This window comes from Protopterus annectens, chromosome 5.part0 (assembly GCF_019279795.1).
Source record: "Protopterus annectens isolate FY-2018-M chromosome 5.part0, PAN1.0, whole genome shotgun sequence".
Taxonomy (NCBI): Eukaryota; Metazoa; Chordata; order Ceratodontiformes; family Protopteridae; genus Protopterus; species Protopterus annectens.
The window spans coordinates 324,650,195-324,672,445 of record NC_056735.1 but is presented as its reverse complement, the minus strand read 5'-3'; the positions used below and the strand labels follow the sequence as shown (position 1 = coordinate 324,672,445).

Here is a 22,251-nt window from a genome sequence, read left to right as displayed (position 1 = left end):
ATCCACGATAAAAGATGAGTAGTACAACTAATGGCCACAGCAGAGTCCCCCCCACCTGCATCTGAGGGAATTTGCTAGCCTGCTGTGATGGCAAAAGCCTTTTGCTCAACTTTTTCTTTTTTGCAGCAGTAAGAAGGACCAACTGTGGGACTGACAGATTGTTCCACTGGTAACCAGTGCCTCTTTCCCAGAGAAAGCAAGCAGCAAATGGCAGGAACAACTAAAATTCTTTAAGTCACTTTTTCTCAGACATATACTGTAAAAATTACTTTAAAACACTTTGCCAGCCCCACAAAGTAAAATAAATACAATTTCTCCACAGCAAAAAAATGTCTTTCAGTTACTTTAATCTCTAAACAGACAAAAAAAGAGCTCCTGTTTAAAAGTACAGTCTCATGAAAGTCTGTTAAAACACAAATGCTTAGCTTTGAAATAACTTTCCTGAAAAGGAAAGTATTCGTAATAAACAAAAAATATTGAATGGAAGCCTCCCCTCCAAAGGGAACTTATATACCCAGCAAAGGAACAGCACAAGCTGACTGTTGTTCCTCGAAACCCTCAGGAGTGTACTCTTTGGCAACAGTAAAGCTCTGAAGAGCTTGACACCCAGACTTGTCTTTTAGTAAGCTTACCTCAGGCTGCCAGACAATTTAGGGCATACAAGGTGCCCTGAGGCTTTGGAAGCTGTTTGGGTGTTACATCCTTATTAGGATACAACTCAGATAGCTAAGGCTATTGCAGCAGTCAGCAACATGATGAACAACAAATCTACTGAGCACCTTCAAACTTAAGCACCTCCACAACCTTGCTAAAATTAAGTTACTGCTCATTAAAATGTCTTAGATCCACAAATAAACAAGAAAATGTGGTCCTCTATTAAAATCGTATACCCTTGAACTCCTACTGTCCTCAACCACCTGTCCAGATAGCTCTCCCAGTGAAACTGCAAATAACTTCCATTTTATAGACTATTGTTACCCTAACACAAAATACCATGCAAACTCATGACATCCCTGATGAGATTCCTACTTCTAATAAAACCTCTTTTCTCCTTAAAAAAGCATCTCTACCTCACATATAAAACACCTACTCAGTAAGCTCAATCCCTGCTCACCTTCCACTGACAGCCTACCTCCAGAATAGCTAAAGCTCGCTACTTCCATTGCTTGTCCAGTCTCCATCTTGATCAATAGATCCAGTCAAGAATCCCATGTGCCATCTTTCTGGAAAAAATTCTACATTATAGCTTTTCACAAAGGTGGTAACTCCTCTGAAGTAAACTTTATGCCTATGGCTTGCTCATCTCCCCTCTCAAATTCTAGAAAAGTGTAGCAAATCTTACAATACCTTCTTCATGAAAATCTGCAAACCCCAACCCAACAGTTTTCACCTGTACCATAGCACAACTGGCCTTGTTGCCTTCTTAGATAATATCAAAGCTATAGATATTAACTTGGTATCTTCTCTATTCTTAGATGTGTTCAAAGCCTTTAGCACAGTCTTCCACTCCAAATCACTCTTTAAAATGTCTGCATTTGGCCTAATACAATACTAGCTGCTTTTCATATAGAACAATTTGTAAAATGTCTCTCTATATACTCTTCCCTTCTCCAAGTTATTACCAGTGGGCACCAAGCCTCTATCCTTGGATCTTTTCTCTGTAACATCTTTATTAACTACTAAGATACATCCTCCCAACAGGTTTCCCTTATCCAATAGTCAGATGCCTCATCTGCTCAAGTAATCTTCCCCATTTACACTGTCGGTTAAAAAGAGAGTTAACTAGGAACATTTTTTTTTGTTTTTGGGGAGTGTAATGGAGTTGGATTTTAAATACTTCCTGGAGTGCTCATTCAGAAATGTTGAGGGAGAAATGGTGGTATCTAAGGAAATTATTCATTTTAGGCTGGTAGACAGGATTTGCATTTCTTATGCATGGTCTGGCCTACTAAGTTGCATCATTGGCAGCCAAAAACTAAAAAAATTAAAATCAAAATCTAAAGCCGTTCTAACTGAAGTACTGAATATTATAAAGGAGCTAAAAGAACTAGAGGTGAGATCTTTAGAAATGGGAAGGAACAAATTACATAGAAATAAATGTAATTTGTTGGACCAATTAATGCAGAATAATGTTCAGGAGGAAGACAGGTTTAAGGGAATGCAGAAATTGAACAATGTATGTAATAGAGTGAAATAGAAGTTATGTCCTTACCATAAAATTCCATGTGGAGTGTTCATCTCGCCTTTGTTCTTACACATGGGTTCGGAGCCGATCCTCGGCTCCGTGTCGGCCGCTTGCAAGCTCTGCATCGAGAAGAAGCTCGAGACAACCTAATACCCACAATCCCCCTCTGCCTTTACCTCAGATCTAGTTTGCAAGCAAACCAGCAGTCAGAGAGAGCACACTCATGCCAAAAATTACATAAAGCAAGAAATCATGTATAAATATATATATACACATGTACATCATACATATACAACCACTGCAAATGCAGAAGCAGAATACTCCAGACCAGGTACCAAATTGAACGTTCTTCCTGAGGGTGGGAGGGTGGGAATGTAAGAACAAAGGCGAGATGAACACTCCACATGGAACGTTATGGTAAGGACATAACTTCTATATGTGAGAGTGTTCAATCTCGCCGTTTGTTCTTACACATGGGTAGCGTCCCTAGCTCCATGTTCCTGAGGAACTCACGGGAGAACGTTCTTGAGCACAGTGGAACCAAAGGTTGCCCTGTCCCTAGAAACCCTGTCCACTTTGTAATGAGAGATGAATGTATGTGGTTTAGCCCAAGTAGCAGCTGCACAAATCGTGTCTAATGGTAGGCGAGCTGCATGAGCCAGGGATGTAGACACTGATCTTGTAGAATGTCCTTTAGGTTTGACAGATAAAGTTTGATTTGAAGAATCATATACGTATATAATACAATCAGTTAGCCATTTGGAAAGAGTTCGCTTAGTAACCGCTACACCTTTCCTGCTGTCAGCAAAGGCTACAAAAAGTTGATCAGATTTCCTGTGATCCTTTGTTCTATCCAAATAAAACCTGAGTTGTCTATGGACATCCAATTTGTGTAACATATACTCTAACTTATTAGAGTGATTCTTGAAAAAGGTAGGTAATTCAATGGACTGATTGATGTTATTGATAGAGCAAACTTTGGGGAGAAAGGATGGATTAGTGTGAAGAGATACTCTGTCAGAGTGAAAGATCAAATAAGGGTGTTTAATAGAAAGAGCCTGAAGCTCAGACACTCGCCTAGCGGATGTAATGGCTACCAAGAAGAGAGTTTTCCACGATAAATACTTCAATGGACAAGAGGAGGCTGGTTCAAAAGGGGGCAACATCAATTTGGATAATAAAAGGTTCAGATTCCAAGGTGATGTAGGAGATCTAACTGGTGGTCTAATATGGAAAGATCCTTTTAAAAAGGCCTTACAAAGTCTGTGAGCCATAATAGGTGCCCCACATTCTTCCACATGAAAGTTGGAAATGGCAGCCAATTGCACTCTTAAAGTGGCAGGAGAAGCTCCTTGATGGAACAATTCTGTTAAAAACTCCAAGATCTTGTTTAACGGAGCTATGACAGGGTCCAAATGATGTGAGTTTGCCCAGAAGACAAAACGCTTCCATTTACTAGTGTAGGTCTTTGTAGTGGAAGCTTTATGAGAAGCCACTAGTATATTCTGAACTGCCGGTGTAAGAGAATCAGACCTGGCTAAAAAGGGAAGCGGAGCAGCCAAGCTGCTAGATGGAGTGATTCGAGAGAGGGGTGAGGAACCCCTGACGAGTGAGTCAGTAGACCTGGCTCTGGGTCCAGGATCCAAGGTCCCCGAATGCGGTGTTGCAAAAGAAAGGGGAACCAAATTTGACGAGGCCAGAATGGGGCAATGAGGATTATCGTCCTTTGTAGGTTGTTGGCTTTCTGCAGAAACTTTGCAATCAGGGGAAAGGGAGGAAAAGCGTACAGGAGACCCGGGGGCCAATCGTGCACCAGCGCGTCCCTGGGGACTTCCCCTGGAGGGGGTAATAGGGCAAAGTAGCTCCTGCATTTGGCGTTCATTGGAGACGCAAAAAGATCGCAGGAAGGCTGGTCCCACTTGCGAAAAATCTTCTTCGCAACTGACTGAGGGACCACTCGTGAGGCAACAGGATTGCTCTGCTCAGCCTGTCTGCTATGACGTTGGATGACCCCGGGATGTGCGTTGCGATCAGAAAGCGACACGTGGACTCCGCCCATTGCCAAATTCTCATGGCCTCTCTGCATAGCTGATAAGACCTGGTTCCCCCTTGCTTGTTTATGTACCAGACTACAGACATGTTGTCTGTCTGAACTGCAATAGTCCCTAGAGGAAGAAGGGGAGCAAAGTGTTGCAACGCTAGAAACACTGCCCTCAACTCTAGAACATTGATGTGCAGATTGTACTCTAAATTGGTCCATTCGCCTTGGACTGTCTGTCCCTGAAAGATGCCCCCCCACCCTATCAGGGAAGCGTCCGTGGTTACCGTAGCTGTCGTGGGTAGCACAAATGGTCTTCCGCTGGAAAGGTTGCAAGTCTGAAGCCACCAGGCTAGATGTGATTTGCATGTGTTTGTAATCAGAATTTCGTGTGTCAGAGGTAGCTGCTGGAACGACCATTGTGCAAACAGTAGCCATTGTAGAACTCTCATGTGCAGTCTTCCCAATGGTATCGCAATGAGAGAAGCTGCCATGAGACCCAAGACCTTCAGAACCAGTTTTGCTGGGGATTTTCTGGATGACAGAAGGAGAGATATTTGACTTTGTAGTGAGGCTATCCTTTCTGGAGGGAGCCTTAGAATTAAATGATGCGTATCTAATTCCGCTCCTATGAATAAGATATGCTGTGATGGCTGTAGTAAAGATTTTTCGAAATTTACGGAAATTCCGAGGTGAACACAAAGTTGTAGAGTGTAATCCCTGGCCTGTATCAGTTGACGCCGGGTGGTGGCAGAAAGGAGCCAGTCGTCCAGATACGGAAACACCTGGAATCCTAGGCGTCTCAGATGAGACGCTACCACTGCCATGCATTTGGTGAAAACCCTGGGGGCTGAGGTCAGACCAAAGGGCAGGGCTCGAAACTGATAGTGACTGGCTCCCAGCCGGAAGCGCAAATGATTTCTGGACGCCCTGGCCATTTTGATGTGGTAGTATGCGTCCTTCAGATCTATTGAGCACATCCAGTCGTCCTTCTGTAAGAATGGTAGGATCGATTGAAGCGTGACCATTCGGAACTTTTCTTTCTTGACGAAGGTGTTGAGGTTGCTTAGGTCCAGAATCGGCCTCCAGTCCCCTGTCTTCTTTGGAACTAAAAGAACCTTGAGTAAGTTCTGAATCCTATTTGGTCCGCTGGGACTGGTTGGATGACTCTTTTTTCTAGCAGCTTTGAAATTTCTATAGCTGCTGGATCTCGCAGATGGGGCGGCACATCTGGGAGTCTTCTCTTTGGAATGGGAGTGGATAGAAAGGGTATTCTGTAACCTCTGGTAACCACGCTTTTTACCCAGTTGTCTGTAGTAAGATTCTGCCAGGCCTGAGGGTATAAAGCTAAGCGACCCCCGACTGCCTCCAGAGCAGGACAGTCGGGCCTCCTCTCAGGAGTGCTGGAAAGGTTTTCCAGGGGGTGTATCCCTGTCACCTTGGTTTTGCGGACCCCCTCTGCCGCCAGGGCGGCGTCTTCCACCTCTGCCCCTCCTCTGCCTCTAGAGGGGCATCACCCCGTGCCTGGGAAAGATCCTTGGGGTTTTCAAACCACATTTTCCCACCGCGTTGCCCTTTGGGGTACGGTCTGGATGGGGTGGAAAACGGACTCCGACAGCAGACAGAGTCTTTCCCTCCTGTTCACACCGGGTAAGGGTCTCCTTTACTTTGGGGCCAAAGAGAGTGGCACCATCAAATGGGGCGTTAGTAAAGGAAGACTTTAAGGCTTCCAAATGAACATAAGCGCATCCAGGATTGTCTACGAAGAGCAATCGCTGAAGCTGCTGCCCTACTCGATCCTTCGGCTGCGTATGAGATCAGCCTCATGGATGAGTTAACAATGGATGTAAGGGTATTGAGATGTGCTGTAACTTTCTCTGAAACAGCAGCATCTGTAGTACCCTGGAGGGTATCTCCCAACTCTTTGATTAGATCCCTCTGTAGACGTGTAAAGTGGGTCAAATAGTTCAGGGATCGCATAGAAAAAGCCGCTGAACTAAAAATGCGCTTCCCGTACCTGTCCATAGTCCTAGAATCTTTGTTAGGCGGATGGACAGATGAGGAAGATTCCGACATCTCCTTTTTCGTGGCCGCTGCCACCACCATAGCGTCCACTGGAACTCCCTTTGTGAGGTAAGCCTTGTTTTGGGGTGCAGTAATATACTTATTAGGCTTTCTAGGGACTGGTTCCACCGTGTCAGGTGTCTCCCACGCCCTTCGAGCAATCAGCTCCATTAACTCATCGAAGGGCGGAGTGACCCAGGAGGAGGAAGGGCGAGCACCAAATGCCTTCAGCAAGACTGACTCATCCTCAGAAGGGGGAAGGGACTGCCAATCACCTCTCTGTTTTAGGATCTCCAAGATGTCAGCAAAAGAGACATCCTCTGAAGGTGACTTTGGGGACCTTTCTGACTCATCCAAGTCAGTGTCCGATGTCAATGATTCTTGTGGAGAATCTAAGTGTCTCCTCTTACACAATCTTTTCCTAGGGACTTCTTCGGGGGGAGGATCCGAAGAAGCCTCCGAGGAAGAGGGGGCACCCTCCAGGGGTGGCTCGACGCTTGGATGTGACCGTTGGTGCAGAGGAGGATAACGGTCCTTTATGGGGAGGAGAGGATGCTTCTACTGATGTGGTTGTCTGAGTAGACAACACCTTCCTCATGAGATCGAAGGCCCCCGGGTCCCGAGTCGAGGTATCTCCCGGTTCCGAAGAAATGGGGAGAATCCCCGAAACAGGCACCGAAGGCATCGACCCCGAGGACGGAACCGAGTCGATCCGAGCCGAGGCCCCGAGAGGGAGAGTCGGAACCGAAACATCGGTTCGACTCTCGGTCCCGGAACCAAGGATGGATCTTCGGCTCCGAGACTCCGGTACCGGATCCGACGGAGTCGAGGTGAACGGAGCCGACTGAGAAAAGGACGGTTCTGGCACCGAGGGCTCCACAATCAGTAGATCAGCCTCTTCCGGCTCCAAAGACTGGACAGGTCTCGGAGGAGGAACAGATGGAGATAATGGAAGGCCTTCAAGTCTCGACACCAATTGGGTGGAAACTGAGATGAGTTTGGATAAGGCCGTATTCTCCAGTAATTTCTGCACCACGCGGTCAACATCGGTGTCGGAGAGGGGCCTGGAAGAACGGTCGAAGGAATCGAAGACGGAGCCGACCTCAACAGTTTCGGGGGAGGGAGCTCCGTCACCGGTTCCAAGACTCGAGGCTCGGACACTGACAACAGTTGAACACTCGGCCCCGAGGTCTGTGGAACCGGTGATCGAACCTTAACCGAAGAGCTCGGAGCCGATGACTTGGGCTCCGACGTCTTCGATTCCTTCGAGGACTTGGATGCCTGGTCTGAAGCATCCAGAGCCTCTTGAAAGGAAGGTTTCAATAAACCCCTATCCATGAGTTTCCTGCGCCTATCTGTCATGACCCTCCCACTGAAAGAATGACAAATAGAGCAGTCTTCTTGCAGATGGAGAGGGCCAAGACAGTAGACGCAGGAACTATGATTGTCAGTAATTGACATTTTTTGCCCACATTGGCAACGCTTAAATCCAGATTTAGTCTTCTCAGACATCTTAAACTAAATGTGGAAAAAAAATGAGAAGTCAAGTCCAGGTAGTAAGTCAAATCCGGTGAAATTGTCAAATCCAGTTAAAGAGAAAATGTCTATCCAGTTGTCAAATCAGAAAGGGGTGGTAGGCCCTGAGGGAAACTCTAATAAGTTTAAAATTAAACTTAAACGGAACCGAGAATTCCTCAACCGTACCACACACACACACTTAGTCACTAAACAAAGTTTATAGAAGAAATTTAAGTAGAAATAACAAGAAAAAAATCATAATTTTAGCTTTAGTTGTTCGAGCTCGACCCAGTGATGCGAACGCTGCAGCGGCAAACTAGATCTGGGGTAAAGGCAGAGGGGGATTGTGGGTATTAGGTTGTCTCGAGCTTCTTCTCGATGCAGAGCTTGCAAGCGGCCGACACGGAGCCAAGGATCGGCTCCGAACCCATGTGTAAGAACAAACGGCGAGATTGAACACTCTCACATTAACTGTTAAAAAGAAAGAAAAACATGTATAATGCAGAAACATAAATGTTAAAATGTTTTGCTTTCCATTAATGTATGTGTGCTTACATACTAAGAGGTAACTGAATAAAGATGTGGAAAAACAAAACTTGCAGAAGTGAAATAATAAGAGAAGTGTGAATTCTTGGGCAATACAGAATTCCCTGAAAGACGGCAGAGACTCCTACTGCCAAGAATACCCCCTTTGCAGTTTACTTAGAACCCAATTGCCTGAGAATGCCTGTTGTCAAAAGGGAAGATGAAGTCTCAGGGATATGTAAAGGTTACTAGGGAGGTGGTGATAGTGTAGAGGAGTGATCTGAACAAGCAGATAGTCATGCTGACAGAGGACTGTCCTTGAGTTTTGGAGGCTTTTCCTTCCCATTTGGAATTTCCTTTCCACTATTTTTGAAACCCTAATTACTAGCTCCATGATGCTTAAACTGTTTATTGGCAAATGGAGCTGAAAAGCAGCTAAAACTATTAATTGGTCGGTTAAAGGAAGGCTGAAAAATCTGAGTCATTCCTTGAATTAGTTTTCCTGTCATCACACTTCTTAAGTACTTCAGCTGCAGAAGGGCAAACAGAGATCTCAGATTTATCATCATCAGGAAGATTTTGAAAATAAAGTCAAGCAGCTCTGGCAGAGTCAGCAACATCATCAGCACATTTTAAAGCATTCTTAGTCACCAGAGACACAGTTGTGTCACAGGCATTTAATGAATTGTTTACCTTAGGAGGAGGAAAGGCAAGCCATTAACTTCTGCAAAAGCTTTAGCAAATATGCTTGGCAGTTCAAAATCTTAAAAAAATACTAGAGGAACACATTTTCTTTCACAACTTATCCACTGCTTTCCAATCTTTGTCTGAGGGAATGGTCTTAGTAGCAGTAACCTGGTTAGTAAAAGCAGACTTTGAAAGAATAGACTGCTGGATCTGCTTTAGGATTAGACAAGTTGTACTTGCGTGTTTGGAGTACCTTATAACAGAAAGCTGACCGCTAGGAAGACTTGATGCAGCGAGAAGATTCTCTAATGCAGCCAAAACAGAGGTGGGGGTGGGAGATAGATACATCTTTCGGTATCTGTAGCTGTAACAAATCATAATACATTTCTGTGCCATAGAAATTTATTTCTGGTCCTGCTAAAACACATTTTGTATCAGATAAAATAACTGAAAAAAATTTCTTCAGCAGGGAAATCTGAAGCCATATTTGCCTCCAGAATCAGAATGTTTAGACTGAAAAGACACTAAGTACTGCCTCTTCCCTTGATACTGACTCCTCTTCTGATGAAGACTCCTGTCAGAATGAAGAAGAAAAAAAAAAAAAAAAAAAACTTACTTTTCTTCCCTGAGTCTTGAGAAGGTGAGGGAAAAGCATCAATCAGTTTCTTGGCAACTCAAGTATATTTGCCCTGTCCTTAGAAATAGTAATAGAGCTTGGAAGTGTATCTTACTATGCACATTCTCCTTGAAAAAAGCTTGATCCTTAGAAACACTGAACCCAACGTCCCCAGTCTAGTGATGATCCTTCACCTGCCCCTTTCCCAGACAGTAGCAATAGTGGCTCTCCCTTGCCCACTAAAGGCATCCCTAGAGCGACAGAGGATATGGCTACCACTGCCCTGTTTTTGCTGTCTTTAAATGCAACACCAAGAGGGCCAGGAAAAAAAATTGATGGTCCAAGAAACAGAAAGTGAGCACAGAAGTGTCAACTAGCATGGCTGGGCTAACAGGAAACTGGTTTAACCTTTAAAAGCTCCTTACAAAGTTTCTTTTTTTGGTGTTGGGAAAGGAAAAACAGTGGAGACAGATTACCGTTTCATAAATTAGCAGAGAGGGCTTAAGTCCTAACATTGAAAATCAAGGCGAGTCAGAGGACAATGGTTCTGAGGTAAATAACCCTTTTAGTTGCCTGTTTAGATTGGTCAGGGGGCTTTTAGTAGGTATGGCTTTGTTCCCCTACACTTGGCCAATATTTTTTTCTTTTGTATAACTGACTGATATTGTGATCCCACCAGGGTGGCTTGTCCTTTGAGTTGGTCTTATTCTTTCCATTAATAGTAGCTCACAAATGCATCCTATCACAAAACACACAGCTTTCAAACCTGAGAAAGATTTTATTCAAAAATTAAACGTTTTCTCTCAAAAAAATTACACTAGCATTAACATTAGAGCTTTTTGAAATGTGAAACAGACCATATTCACTTTGTTTCTTGGCAAAAACTGCACATGCTGACAAAGAAAAAAAGCCAATTTTCCTGCATACCAATAGCTACTATTAGGAAGGCTTTCTACAATGGAGATTTTTCCAGCTGTTGTATATCCGTAGCTGACTGACAGATTACAGAAATCGCTGAATGAGCACTCTGGAGACTAAAATTACTTAAGAAATTGATGCTCCAACAGTCTTTTAAAAGGATAACTTGTTGTGGTCCTGGCAATTGGAGCTCTGGATGACTCCCAAAATTTTGAGAAGTTGGCTGGTGCAGAGGGGTAGGACCCATACAGCATAAGCTAGTACAGCAGAGATCCATGTACTAGATTCATAGATTGTTACTAGACTAACGACTCAGGGGGCCTTTCTAAGCCTAGCCAAGTTTCCCGGAAAGAATGATGATGTCCTGTATCCAAATAGGACACTGAGGGCCAGGCATTTATAAACTACCTCTGTCCATAAGGGACATGGGTGCCAGGCCTGGTGTAACCTTTCTATTTCTCATCCACTGGTCTAGGTTGCGGGTAATAGCCAAACTGAGCTTCACATAGAAGGGAAGACTGTTCCATAGCAGGGGCAGTTTCTGGAACATATAGCTGTCTCCAGCATGTTCAGTTTAAGTCACCAACAAAATTCACATCTTTAGACCTTGTATTTCTGGTACTGTTTGACTTGCAAACATGCAGGAGACTCATAAGTGTGGGTTTTATGATGCCTTGTAAGCCGGGCAGAGACCACCTCTCAGCAATCTACAGAAGACTGAGTAGAAGGAAAGGGTTTTAAGGCAGTCTGCATAAGGCAGGTTTGTTATGTGCTTTGTATTTTTTTTTTGTAAGGAACTTCTGAGGTTGCTCTAGTTGCTGCATAAGCCTGGTCGGGTACATATCAAAGGGAGCACTGTACTCTATGACTGGTCTGATAAGGGCAGAATATAGTGGGATAATGACCTCTTTAGACCTAGATGCCATGCCCTTGCATACAAGTGGTGGTCGAAGGAAGGCTACTGTCTACTTATGTACCCAGATCCCTGATCACTGATTACTGGGTCGACTCTTAGGGGCATATTATCAACATGAGAATTAGCTGGGATGGTTGACTTCCAAACGGTACAATTATGCATTTCTTAGCAATGAGTTTAAGAACATGGCTTTGGCATCATTTGTTAGTCACAGATAGGCCTTCTTGAAGAATGCAAGTATCGGCAGGGGGAGTCAGTGATACCCCCCAGCTTGCAATTATTTGCAAACTTAAGTCAGCCACAACCCTTCAAGCATTTGCTTTCATTTCAGAGAAATAGATGCCAAAAAGGAGTGGGCCCAGTACAGAGCCCTGGGGACTCTGCTAGTGACTCGCCTCTTGGTGGACGTGGTCCTATCAGTGAGTCAGCTGGCTATCCAGCAGGGGATAAAAATATACCTAAATTACTGAACATGTCTATAATGCCCGAGTGGGGTATTGTATCAAAAGACTTGGCCAAGTCAAAGTAAACTGTATGCACACAGTCTTGCCTTCATCCAATGCTTTGGTGACTGTCTCGAAAAAGTCCACCAAATTTAATGGGCATGACCTTCCTTTAAAAAAGCAGAACTGTGGTAGGCCTAACGTTTGTGGGTTACCTATGTCTCCATTTATCATCTCCATGATGATTCTTTAAATGGTCTTGCATATCAGGCTGGTCAGACTTATGGGCATGTAGTTACCTGGATAAGTAGTTGGACTTTCTTTGTGCAGGGGAATGACTGCAGCCGCCTTCCATTCCTTGGACCCAAAACCTGACTGTAGACTCCAGCTGAAAAGTGATTCAAATGGACCAGAGGGGTCATGTTTCATGCTATTTATTAAGCATCCCAGGATGTCATTGGGGACCTTCGATGCAGTGTTTTTGGCCTTGGAATGTGCAATGATAACCTGTTCCCTAGTAATAACTGGGGGGATTATGGCATGCTGTATTTCCTTTGGACTACTGGGGGTGAGTGGGGTGGGGAGAGAAATTTGTGCTGAAACTGTCAGCCAAAAGGTTGGCAAAGGCCTCCTTTTCAGTATGGGTGATGCCATTTACAAGAAGTTCTGCACATTATTGTGCATTTGCCCTGAGGTTACAGACATAGCTGTAGAAAGCTTTGTGGTTGTTCTTTGCCTGAGAAGCTATTTTTTTTCAAATTTTGCCTTTGAAGTATTAATTAACCCCCTTAGCTGCCTGTTTAGATTGGTCTGGGGGCTTTTGGTAGGTATGGCTTTGTTACGCCTACGCTTAGTCAAGATTTTTTTTCTTTTGCTGTATAACTGATTGATATTGTGATTCTACCAGGGTGGCTTGTCCTCTGAGTTGGTTTTATTCATAAAAACAGTTGCAAAGCTCGCTCTGTACAGCTTATCAATATGGCTGCACAGAGATTTTGTAAACAGCTCAACATATGCAATGGTGTTCACTGGATTTGGGGTTGCTTGGAAGTTAGCCAAGGTATCACTTAGTAGAGAGAGGATAGCCTTGGAATAGTTCCTAAATATTTCTGGTTTTGCTAGATCTCCTGATCTAATTTTTATTTCAAGCAATACTGCCTTATGGTCAGATCTGACGAGCGAACACATTTCATTGGCTGAGGAATACTGTCCCCCCATGTTTGTGAGTACAAGGTCAAGGATATTTGTACCCCTGATAGGAGAATGGACCAATTGTTCCGGGATGCTGGTATTAAATCGTTGGGCTTGTGTGTTAGAACTGGTGTAGGATTCCCAATCTACAGAGGGGTAGTTGAGATCCCCCATGAATATTGCATTGGGTTCAATGGTGTAGGACTATAGTTCATTGAGATAGGTAGTATGTGTTTCCTGGGACATGGAGGGGGGCTGTACAGGGTGTAAGAATATGGTAGGAGACCCTGTTTATGGTGAGTTGCATATGCATGAGTTCCAGTGGATCATACACTAACTAGTCTGGATGCGAGGTTGGTTTTAATATAGACTGAGACTCCTCCACTTTTAATTCACTCCAGTGCATTGCTGGGGTACTCCTCATGACTTTAAACCATGTCTCACTTACTACACAGATGTCTACATTGTCCAGGGAGAGGAAGGCTTGCAGGGAGTTTCTTAAGACTTCTAGCACTGAGCAGTACCACCTTCAGATATTCCTTCGTAGGTTCAGTTAAGTCAGGAGGTTATAAAGTTTGGCATTGCCTAAAAAAGGCACTATGGGGCTGGAACATGTCTTTGCCAATATCCTATAGCCTAGAGGGGACAAGTGTAGGCCATCCTGAGCAAAGCAATATGGTATGCCAACCATGCCCTCCCAAACCATCAACTATTGTACCCCCTTGGAATGACACCAGAAGCTAAGCCAACTGTTAAAATTAACAATTTTCTGTTAGTAATATGGCATCATCCTTGGACAAGGTAGTATACTGCTCAGTGCTAGGCTCATACCTGTCTGAGACACAATCAGAGAGTTCAATCCTGTCCCGCTTCAAATAGTCAAGGGAAGTATGTCTCAGGTCATAACCACTCACATGGACTATGAAAGAGTCATACTTGTACCTGTGGTTCAATGACATGAGTGCCTGTGTGACCTGATGGATCCTACCCCAGAAAGGCAGCCAACTGTGACTCTTTGCTTAGTGTGGTGAGGGGGACATCAATGTTCCTCACTACAGAATCACCAATGACCATGAAATTTGACTGTGTGCTGGATTGCCTTAAGGGCTTAGCAGCAGAGGCAGTGGATACAGTGTTACTATGTGTAGCTCTGGGTGGTGTTTTAATGGGGTGTTTATGTGATGGCTGAGGACACATTTTTGATTATGCTGTGCTGGAGGTCTTAATGCTTTAGGAAGATTACCTGTAAGTGCATCAGCAAAAGTAGTTTTATGTGTAGGATCTTTACCCTGTGCAGCAGGCATGTTGCAGGTGTAACTCAACCTCTATTGGATTAGTTTTGGTTGTATGAGACTTTTGCCTTCAGTGTTCAAGTACATTTACATCTCTAAGAGTAAATGGGTTGTCAGCGTACATGAGGCAATTGCTACAATGCCTCAAAATACCCATCTCAGCCAGACAGTCGGGAAGTGCATATCCATGGCTACTGATCTAAGTAGGGAGGAGAGAGGGAAATTTAAATACGGAATAGGTCAATAAGACAAAAATGTGATGGGCAAGGCTTAGCTATGCGCGAACTAGATACTTCAGTAGTTAAAAAAACTGTCAAGTCAGTAAGGGCATTTTAAGGGAAACCTAACTGCAAGAGATTGGTGTCTGCACAGGTTACAAGGAGGAATTGCACTGCAAGTTATTTGCGACTATACAGATCACTGCTAAGCACCCCTGCATGGAGAGTAGCAATTCTAACTAAATCCTGTAAAAAAAGGTAAAAAAAATGCAGATATTCAGCACAAACACTTTTCTCAAGTAGCGTGGTCACCAAATGCCACAGGCACACAGATTCAAAGTTTAAACAAGCTAACTCTCTAGCAAATCAAGTAAAGGCACAATAAGACGTACAACAGCAATTCCCAGCTCAGAAGGGCAAAGATTATCCTCTCCTGTTACAAGGGTGTAGACCACAAAGCTTCCTTATGTAAGGACCCCAAGTGCTTAAATCAGAACCAAGAGACTTAAAATAATAGTCACAATGTAATCAGGCCGCTAACAAGCAGTAATAAATGCAGCAGATTAAATGCAACTAAACACTAAAAACAGGCTACAAAAAGGTAATAAGAAACACAAATACAGTAAAAGCAGCTGAATAAAGTGGATTTTTTAAGTGGGAAAGTAGGAAAAAGTGGACAATTCAAATTTTACAGACTAAGGGGGGAGGACCTTCCCACCTGACCTCTCAGTGCATGTGCATACTAGAATGAGCTGATGAGATGAGACTGAGAGGACTGTTCAAAAATCATTTATAGTAGGGGTAGGCAACTCAAAAGCCACCAAGTTTAAACACACAACAGCAGCAGGGCAAGTGAATGGGAAAATCAAATGCAGAGATCAGCAACAATAGTCAGGTGGAGAACAGCAAGTCAAACAAGCACTACAGCTAAATAAAGATATCACTAAATATTTGTAGTTCAATGAGGAATGCTATTTCTCAGCTATTCCCATTAATTAGCTCAACATTATTCACTATCTGCAAAAGAATTCTTTGTTAACTGACCCTAGCCAAGACCTCTTAAAACTCCAAAAAACAAAAAAAGTTAAATCAAAAATGCAACATAAGAAAAGGATAAAAAAAATAGATGTAATCAAACCTTAAATGAAGACCTCCAATCCAAAATCAAATGCAAAGATCAGCAATAGTCAGGCAGAGAACAGCAAGTTAAATAAGCACTACAGGTCAAGTATTATTCTGCAAAGAAGTGTAAAAGTAAAACAAGTGTATTCAAAAGAAGTTCTACATTACTGAACACAGTACCTTGAATTATCAGTTGTTTCTGGTACTAATACAACAGTTGGTAAAATTCTGAAAATGCAGCAGAAACAGTCAAGTAATGTGGCAGAGTATTAGCAAGAGAGATTAAGAATTAAAGTAAATAATGTAGAATTTAATCTAGACAAAGGTGAAGAGGGTAATATCTTCACAGAAAATGGTTTCTCACAGCTGAAACTAGAAAACACACAGTCCAGCTCCACGTCTTACAGGGGTAAAGCCCTGATGATGATAGAAATGACAATAGTTAAACTACCAGCACATGAGATGATGTATAAAGGAGTGAACAACCAATATCAGTTCTCCTATTCTGAGGGGAGGGAAAGTGAGGTCCTGGTCTGGTGTTCCACCCCTATCAAGCAGAAGCCTGCAGGCACCAAAAGACAGACAGACCTGGGATATGGGCTTGGTATTAGTAAGGTGGTGAAGCACAGACAGACATGCACATTTGGAGTTCAGCAGTCTTCATGGTGATACAAATGCCAATGTCGGTCATTCAGGGAAAAGCACTAGGGTCACTAAAATGCTCTGATAGCATACATCAACCCTGGCTACAGTACATAATACTCAGTCTGCGCTTATGCTCTTCCTCTGCATCTGTGTAGCATCCAGCCTCCGCTGGGTGTTTGAATTGTAGCAGACCAAGCTATATCCCTTTTCCCTTGATAGGTGATATGGCACTGACCACTCACTCCCAACATTCCTGACCTGATCCTCCAGGGCACAGATCACAGTGCTCCATGAAACTAGCATACCTGCAATGAAATAACTAGGAAAAAAATCTTCATAACATAACCAGCAGAGCGTGGATAATGTCTCACTTTCAAAATAAGCTGCAAGAATAGACACTTATATACTGCAAACTACATTAGCTCTCAATCAAATTAAGTGACAAAAAAATCTAAGGAATCACCTAGAAGCTTTGCAAATGCTACAGTGCTACAGAAACACAGCCAATGTCATACACACTCTACAAGTACCAATACCGGAATTAAATTACTGGAGTGGCAGAAAGAGAAGACTATCCTCTTGGATTCTGGGAGCTTGGACATCTTATGGTGGTACAGCTCATGGATAGACAGATCACATATCTGGATTGCTTCAGTTCTAACATTTTTTTTCATACTGTAGAACTAAAAGGCTAGCTGACATGTAAATGGGTCACAAATGTAACAGGTCAGTGAAGAACCCAGATATCCACAGGCTACACTAAGGGCAAACCATATGCCTGTTAATTTACTTCAAGTCTCAGCATATTCATAAATGGACTCAAATATGTGTGCAACAATTAAATTAACCAGACAATTTACATATAGATTCTCCATCAAAGCAGTCTGGGAATGATTCAATCTGTTTAAAACAAATACAACTATGCCAGGCCATATGATACAAGTATTCCTGACTTGAAAACCAAGAGAGGCTTAGACCCTTTTCTCCCAAAGATCTATCCAACTGAATCATAAATGAAAAGGTAGACTACTGACTTTCTTGGAAAACTTTCAGTAGTAGTGTACACACTCTGTGACAATTAGTCAAAGAAAGAGGATGTGAGTGACTGTGCTTAATCCAGTCAATCACCCTCAATTTTTTTCAAAGACATGTTTGAGGATTTTTACTTCTCTTGCTCAGAGCCTCTTCTCTTTTGCTCTATATGAAGTCTACTTTACCATCATATTCACACAAATGTTTGTAATAAAGTCTTCAAACTGTTGAAGGCATCCCCTGAAAACACCTTTAATGGCCGTTTCAACAGCACTATGATCATATGAAATGATGACATTACTGAAAACAAAGGAGTGCAATGGTTTGTATAGTAAACACAGGATGATTTGTGAGAAATCCTTCAACAGAAAGTCATAAAAATATTTAAGGGTGTACAGTGTCTTGGATCAAGGCAATGAGAGGGGCTAAAGTTTCTTCCCAGGAAGACAGTTTGCATCATTAAGGAATCTACATTTCCTATTTGAAGAAATCTTCAATGTTGTGGAGTAGAATCAAAAACAAAAATAAAACTCAAAGTTCATCCAAGCAAACACAACCTATGATAAAAAAATCCATGAAGAAAAAAAAATATGAATGAGCCACTCCACCACACCTTTCAGGTCTGTAAAAATGCACTTTAATGCTCCAACGAAATGTTGAACAATGCTGAATAAACAGTAAGCGCTTTCACGGTTTCTAGTACCGCTTCATCAGACTGAGTGCATTTTTACCGACCTGAAAGGTGTGGTGGAGTGGCTCATTCAAATTTTTTTTCTTCTTGGATTGTTGGTGTTTATGAGCCTATCCTTTACCAAGGCTTTGATATTGTTTGCTCTACCTATGATAAAAAATGTTTAGCTGAAGAGGAGGAGGGAAGAAATGTGCTCTTAGGATTTTTTTCTTTTCCTTTTTCTCAACAGTATTTCAGCTTGGGGAAAGGGGCTTTTAAAGTCAAGCTTAGGTGGTTTAATTAAACAGCAGTATTTAGCATAACTGTCGGGCACAAGGCAAAATGACAACATGGGTGAGAATCTTTTCTTGCCACCTCCTATGATCAATGCCCAGTTTCTGCAAACAGTACGAAAAGCAGACAAAAGTGAAAATTGCACCAGGCCCTCTCCAAAGATACTTCTGCATCAGTGACACTAGCAGTTTACAACTGTAATGTTGGGGCAGATCCATTGAACTGCCTTAATAATCTGTTGTAAAATGGTGCTACCTAGTGGTGGGCTGCTCAAAAGTAAGACATGCGCATCGACATGATTGTAGAGATACATGTCCATTTACAGCTGTAACAGTGTACCAGTGTAATATAGGACATTAATACCTTCCAAGCAGATTTAAAAGTGAACCTTCAATGCTTAGCATATTTCCTAAAAATAAGTATGTCCAGTCTTGATTTTTGCAAATTTCACACACACACCCTAATGTCATTGTACTCTCTTCACAATAAAGTTAGGGGAAGTGGACTAACACAAACTTAGCTTTTATGCTAGCACTTTTCACAAATGTTCCATCTCATCTGGATGATGGGCACTAAAGAGATTCACGCTTACTAAAAGGCCATATATACCTGTGCCTCATTATAATGGAGAATGGGTGTATATGGCCTTATACACCTGTACTTCATTATAATGGAACACTCTAAAACTTTTTTAGTATGCTGGTCTACAGCTTTAACATATTTGGGAATTCAAGCCATGAAAACAACACTCTGCTACAGGGAAAGAAAATATTGCCATTAATCATCTTAAAAGCTTATGGCAACTTCTTTAAAGTAATTAATCACCAATTTAATGTTTTTACATTGGTATAAAAACTGTCCCAAACTATTAAGTGAGCACCCTTATAGACTAAGTAAAATCTTGTTTACTACCAATAATGAACCTCATTTGCAGTCTATAGCACCCAGACATTTACAAGGACAGCAAATGCACTTCTAAATACAAGTCAGGTTTAACAAATCTTCAGCAGCTGTTAACATTTTATGTAATTTACAGTAACAAAATCAATATATTTAATGAAACATTGTTTTATTAAATTTTAACCTGTATGAAATTAGATTAAAATTTTACAATTATTTTCTTTATTCCCCAAATTAGTTAAAGGCTACCCAACAGGTATATCAGTGTGAGGGTCAGAGTGCATTCAGCTTCTGTTGTAGGAAGTGAATTCGATACAGCCTCCAATGTACTTCATTAGGCATATCTGTGCATAATACTACAGATTAAGAACTGTGATCACAATGCTGTGAGTAAAGTTTGCCATTACATGTTCAGAGTACATTGTAAAGTTACTGGTGAAGCACACTTATTACACAAAATTCGCAGCAGGCCAATTCATACAAGGCTCATTATTTTCAGCAATTTCAATGGTCTTCCTTTGTCCATTTGAAAATGTCATTCAAGATGTACATTTTCAGAACTTAAGGTTATTATGACAAAGTTCATTAGCTAAAACAGGTGGCAGAACTTCAACTATATTTTGCAAATACAAAGATTTAAGGAATAAAAACATTGCCTTCAAGTAAGAATGTGATGCAGTAAGAATTACTGTTATACATGCATGTACACGTGTGCATGTTAAATTAAATTAGATATATGGTTTTGAGAGGGCTTTAAACATCACTGCTAGGATGTTCCTCAACTGCTGGGAATGGAAAGAGCAGCCAATGTCAGCTCACTGACAGTGCTGATTCGGTGTACTAAAAAAAATAGGAATACTCACACTGTAGTACTTTCTGATGTGGCGTCGTACATCCAAGATAAGTTTGTTGCTTATCTGTGTCACAAAGTTCACTGGTGAACCATCACATCCGACATTACAGCAACGAAGCAAACTTGGTTCTGTATTTTGACCCTTGGAGTAAAAAAAAAAAAAATCAATACACCTGACCTTTCTAAAGAACCAATACTTACTTTTATTATGGGAAGACAGCTGGAATAGTCCAAATGGCCTAAATTTCAGTCAACCTACAATACTGCAAGCCATTTCAAAATAATAATAATAACTATAATAATAAACGGGGCATAATTAACTCTCCATATTGGTTAGAGAGAGAATAAAAATAAATGAAAGCTGGGATACTCAACAATCCTTACTGATAAATGAAACAAAATATCCAAAATGAGGCAGCTTCAACAGGACAAAATAGCCCGTTATACACAACAGATCATCATAAACTGCAGCAATCATAAAGAGCTGCGCTAAAGTATGTCAGAGGTCAAAGATGGTCCCAGTCAGGGCTGGTGTTAGCATTTTAGGAGCCCCTAGCAAGTGTCAAGATGGGGGACCTTGAACATTTCCACTCAAAGTATCACTCCGTCACTACAACCATTCCTACACAACCTTTAAACTCATGTTTCAGTATTAGTACACACAGATCGAACTGTAGCTACCATTGCCTCTTATGTTATGACAAGCATATGTACAGAACTGTTGTCACATCTCACAAAGGGACACAATTCACAGTGACTGACATTTAGCTGCAATCATGATACATTACAACAACCCTATGTACATGGCTAACCTTAGGTGAAATAGTGTCACAGGGAAAGGACTCCATAGAACCCCCCCCCCCACATCCTCCAGTAATCCCCAATGCACATTACTTTTTTCTTCCTTTTCTCAGATTTCGTCTTACTCTATCCTTTTCAAGAATCCGTGGCTTTTTATACACTCTCAAGTGCACTTTAAAGTTGTTTTTTTTTTTTTTTTCAACAATCTTTTCATCTCATGATGGCTCGAGAATACAAATGGCATAGTACTCAAGAAAACTAAACTTTATTTGCAGGTATTATTCTGCACTTGATAAATCTAGCAAAGGATATTTTGGTATTATGGAATATTTTGAGACAGTTTCAAGCCTTTTTTGGATACAAAATTAACAAAGATAAGACAAATATTCTACAGTGAACAATGCACCAGCACATGCATCGGTTCAGCAATACCCATAATTATGGGGACACGAGATGAAGTATTTATGTATGTGGATTAAAAAAAGATTCTATTATGGCAGCTAAGGATATGTGAGGCACTAACAAAAGATAATACAAAACTGAGAGACCAGAAGCTTTTGTGTATGGATATGGATAGTAATATACAAGCAGGGAAAATATTTTTAGTTTCCTTGTTTTTTTATATACAGATCAGGCATATTTTTTTTAGCAACCAAATAATTTGTAGACAATAATTAATAAAGAGTTGAAGGAATTTATTTGGGAGGGGAATGGGGAAAAATTCAAGTGGGATAAGTTGATCGTTCCCATAAAACAAGGCTATTTAGGAAGATTACTTGATATGAATAGATACTTTAGAGTATGATGTTAAGGCTTAGATACAGAACTTGAATAAGTAACAGATCAAAGTGGAAAGTAATGCTGATGAAACGGTGGGGGTTCAAAAAATTAGGAGAGAGTATAATTTTGGATGCAGATCACTGAAGAGAAAAACAACCATACAGATTATATTCATAAAGTTAGAGTATTCTAAGAAATAAGCCAATGTGGGAATGGAGAAAGGAGATTTTTCTACTAAGGATGACTGCAAGCAGGGGTATAGAAAATAGGTAAGATTGGTTGGAATTTAATGTAGAAGATTGGCAAAATAACCAAAGTATTGGGAGCAAATAAATGGAGGGGGAAAGATAACAGAGTAGGATGAGGCCAAGAAGAAGTTTGGACTACATGTTAGGGATTGCCTTTCCTACCAGAAACATAACACGATATACACAAAGAGAAAGGAATACAGATGTGCTGAGTAAGTCTAGAACAGAAGCAGCTGTTAACAAAGGGATTATTAATAGGGCATGCAACAAACTACATGATAACTGTAAGAATCAA

At 41.7% G+C, this 22,251-nt stretch overlaps 1 protein-coding gene across 1 annotated transcript in view; it reads right to left on the bottom strand.

Moving 5' to 3' along the window:
• The window catches only part of POLA1 (DNA polymerase alpha 1, catalytic subunit), a 3,104,727-nt gene that overhangs the window by 990,067 nt on the left and 2,092,409 nt on the right, over positions 1 to 22,251 (bottom strand). The window contains exon 34 of the mRNA XM_044072304.1: positions 20,138 to 20,269. Coding sequence (XP_043928239.1) covers positions 20,138 to 20,269 — 132 coding nt within the window. The remainder of the gene's footprint in view (positions 1 to 20,137; positions 20,270 to 22,251) is intronic.